The sequence below is a fragment of the Cuculus canorus genome, chromosome Z, assembly GCF_017976375.1.
Source record: "Cuculus canorus isolate bCucCan1 chromosome Z, bCucCan1.pri, whole genome shotgun sequence".
NCBI lineage: Eukaryota > Metazoa > Chordata > Aves > Cuculiformes > Cuculidae > Cuculus > Cuculus canorus.
In genome coordinates, this window is record NC_071441.1 from 31,664,378 (window position 1) to 31,668,151 (window position 3,774).

The window sequence follows — 3,774 nt, forward strand, 5'->3', positions numbered from 1 at the left end:
ATGCATATATGTTGAAATGGAAACTTTTAACAGGTAACTACCAGTTGTCATGTCTTTTCTGTCTCATAATAATAATAATAATAAAAACCCCACCTCTAGCCATTTTTACATGGACAGTCTGCTTTTAACACGTACGTTGAAAAATAAGCAAAAGTGAAACAACTTGATTTGTCCAATCTAAACACTGCTTCCATTCATGTATTTCAGTTTAACATCTGTGGATGGAAACACTTTTTCACGTTTTTTCACATTTTGAAGGTCCTTATGGTAGTGCAGAATGGAGCAGTAGCAGGGAACGGTTATTGGAAATCATCTTACTATATTTTTAAACTGTTAGAATTGCCTGCAATTTGCTTTACTAATCAGCATTCTTTCAGCAGTTCAGGCTACTGCTTGAGACTTAACATAATCCAAGAACCATTCCTGATCATTTGTATGTGGTTGCTCTTCACTGGAATTTTGGGGAGTTTCGATAACATGCACATTGGGTGTTTGTGCTGGCAGAAGTCTACTAGAAAAAAGAGCAAATGTACCAGCAGTTTAGTAATGCTTCTAATTTTAGCATCCTTTCTGGGTGTCTGGTATTCTCTGGGGACTCAACCACCTCCCTGGGCACTCTGTTCCAGTGCCCAATGACGCTTTCTGTGAAAAAATTTTCCTGATGTCCAGCCTGAACCTCCCCTGGTGCAGCTTGGTGCAGAGATCACATCGACCAAAGATAGAAGCAGTGGAACGCCTTCTGGACCGGAAGCCCCAGAGACACCGGCCGTCTGTGGACCCTTGGTGGTAGCTATAAACCTCTTTTTGATTCCCTTTTCTCCCCATCTTTCTTTTTATTCTCTCTCTCTTTCTATCACAAGCTGCTTTACAGGCACAATTAATAAAATTCCTGTTTGGATTGAAATTTAACTCCCTTGACTTGTTGAGTTATTGCTTTTTTGCACTCCGAGATCATAGCCAAAATGAACCATCACACGTCCACGTATGAGTGGACCGTGACAAAAGGGGCTGTGCTGAGCACTACAGAGGAGGCGCAAAACCCTGAAGGACACTTGCTGTTTCGTTGGGGGGGGGGGAAAAAGCCTTCCTGCCCCCAGCTGCAGGGCATGACAGGTCATCTTTGTGGTGCATAAACAGCAGGCAGTGACCCAGGCAAAGTAGAGCAGAGGAGCCCTGAGAAGTGGTCATACTCTGTGTTGCAGAGGAAGGCAACCTCCTTCGCCATGGGACAAGGGCCAATCTGCCCTGGTCAAAAATTCCTTCCTGCCCCTATAGCTGGTGATCAGCTATTCCCTGACCATGTGAGCAAGATCAGTCTCCTTGTCCCACAGGCTGGTCACGCCTCCCAGGAGATGCCACAGCCCTGTTCTCCCTGAACCTGGAGCCATCTCAGAGGTTTCCAAGAGTGGCCAAATGACCCCATCCTGATTGGCCTTGGGGGAAAGATTCCTTTCTGCACCTGCCAGGACACAAGTGGGTATTCCAAAGCACTGGGAACCCTTGCAACACGTCTGAATCCCATTTCTTACAGCTGCTGCCTTTGGCTGCATGGGGGAGGAGTATGGCAAGCTCTGCAGTGCTACTCAAGAAGGTTTCCCCTTTGTTACAAGAGGTTATGAGCCTCTTCGTGGTATTGCTAACCTGAAAAGACAGAGAGGTCTGCGTGGACTACTTTGGGCTTAGCTTATTACAGCAGGCATAGAAAAGCAGAGGGCTCAGCTCGGGCGAATGAGGCACCGGCTTCAGTGCCAGCGTGTACGTACACGCGCACAAATTCTCGTTTCCCTTGGGAAGTCCTATGCAGTGCGTCCACTTGTAGGTGAGGTCCCCAGCTGTCATTGCGAGGGATCCAGCTTTCGTAGCATTGAATAAACAAATCACATCACCGTAAAAAAGCAGAGTCTCTGGCCCCGCCTGCTTACTGACTTTCTTGCGCTCTCTGCACCAAGAACAGCACAGCACAGCACAATCCCACTGATAGCAGCAATGGGAGAGGAAACAGATGAAACAGTGCACATAGCAACATGACATGAATCATCCAGGGGTCACCTGTATCATTTTAGGCCTGTCTATAAAGCCCTGTCACTTCAGACACGTTAAAGAGAGAGCTGATGGCAGATATTTCTCCTTTTCTTGCCTTTCCTCCTCAGTTAGACTGGAGCCTGGAATACACACAGATGTTACTTTTTGCCCTGACAAGTTGTGGCAATTTGTTTCTGCCATCATCTTCAAAGCCTGCACGACACATTATGGTGCTGCAGCCTGCGTGCTGCAGGGCAGCCCTGGCTAAGCCGTCCCCAGGAACTGTTTGCAAGTGATCTTTCACTGAGGTACCCCTCGACTCCATTGAATGATGCTAAGAGAGCACAAAAGCCTGCTCGTCTTTTACATGACGTCCTTTCATGTGGGCTCACACCTTTCTCTCAGAGAAGCACAGGGTATAAAAGTAGAGGAAAAGCATCTCAACTGATAGAGCTGCTTCCTCTTTACCTTTAAGGAATTACATTTGACAGTCTCAAAGAAGAAATGAGGCCCAAGAAGATGCTGTGCTACTGTCAAACGTCTGCATGTTGCTGTGAAGCTGTGGAGAAGTACCACTGACTGCATAGGCTTTAGAAATACCATTGTTGGTGACACATGGAAAAGAGGCAGGCAAATGCAGCTCTCACATCCAGTGCTGCCAGGGGGATTACAAAGTCAGAGATGCCCCTGGTATTTCTACAATAGGTTCTCCTTTCTTTCCAAAGATTCAATCTCAAGTTTGTAGTGAGGAAGAAGATCATGAAGAAGCAGGGCTCATTTACTGAAACAGTGATTGTCCTCAGCAATTTGTTAAATAACTTGAATCCCAAAAAGTTACCCATGCCTTTAAAAATTACATAACCTAGAACTGGACCCAAGAAGAGAAGAAAAGCCTCATGGAACCTGTCCAGCCACAGCACCTTTCATGGTGACATCATCAGCAGCACCCCTGCAGCTGGCCCACAGCTCCCTAGCAACCCCACACTTCACACCCAAACTTTCAAGGCAAAAGCAAGTATCTGATGCCCATGAAGCTCGGCCTGCCACTGAGTAGGGAAGAGTCGATGGAGATTGACTTCCCACTCGTTGTCGAGGAGCCCATGGAGGTCGACCTGCCCCTGAGCGATGAGGAGCCCATGGAGGTCGACCTGCCCCTGAGCGATGAGGAGCCCATGGAGGTCGACTCATCGCTCAGTGGCGAGGAGCCCATGGAGGTCGACCCGCCATCACTGCCAGCAAGCCCAGGTGGGTTGATCCGCCCCTCGGTGGCGAGGAGCCCCTGGAACTGGATCCACCTGCAGAGAAGAAAGAGCCCATGCAGGTGGATCCAATTCCTGTGGGCCTGATGGGGCACTCTACCACCATGTGCAGGGTACCTCCAGGCTCACCCCGTCGCAGCACCACCTGGGGCTCTGCCAGTCATCTTCAGAGCCAGCTTCCAGTAAGAGGCACCAGATCACCAGCATCCGGCAGTGAAGACAGCAGCACCCTCACCACCAGCCTGACAAAGCATCAGGAGCATCACCTCTGTTGTTTTATATATATATTATTATTATTATTATTGTTGTTGTTGTTGCTGTTGCTGATGTTGTTGTTATTATTACTATTACACAGAATTATCAAGAGTAGGAGTAGTAGAATCATTATTCTTTTTTTGTTGTGTTAATAAAACGGTTGTTATTTTACCCTGTGGGTTTTCCTTTCCTGGTGCAGCGTGGGGATGGGAGAGGGGCTGCCTGTAGTCTAGCTCTT

The 3,774-nt window shown here is 47.8% G+C and overlaps 1 protein-coding gene and 1 long non-coding RNA gene across 2 annotated transcripts; both read left to right on the forward strand.

The window, feature by feature from the left end:
- Positions 1-640: 640 nt before the first annotated feature.
- On the forward strand, positions 641-2,726 carry LOC128850470 (uncharacterized). Its single transcript, XR_008447879.1, has 3 exons — positions 641-786; positions 1,332-1,473; positions 2,151-2,726. It is a non-coding gene; the product is annotated as an uncharacterized LOC128850470 (long non-coding RNA).
- Positions 2,727-2,855: 129 nt separating this feature from the next.
- LOC128850541 (probable serine/threonine-protein kinase kinX) lies at positions 2,856-3,516 on the forward strand. Its single transcript, XM_054055438.1, has 2 exons — positions 2,856-3,267; positions 3,394-3,516. The coding sequence occupies exons 1-2, from the start codon at positions 3,045-3,047 to the stop codon at positions 3,465-3,467; spliced, it is 297 nt and encodes a 98-aa protein (XP_053911413.1). The 5' UTR covers positions 2,856-3,044; the 3' UTR covers positions 3,468-3,516.
- The last annotated feature ends 258 nt before the right edge of the window (positions 3,517-3,774 follow it).

What these genes read in the sequence shown, in the direction of transcription:
- LOC128850541 (XM_054055438.1), top strand. Translation starts at nt 3,045, where the DNA reads ATGCCCATGAAGCTCGGCCTGCCACTGAGTAGGGAAGAGTCGATGGAG. An exon ending in ATCACTGCCAGCAAGCCCAG is followed by an intron (nt 3,268 to 3,393) that starts GTGGGTTGATCC and finishes CACCATGTGCAG; the next exon opens with GGTACCTCCAGGCTCACCCC.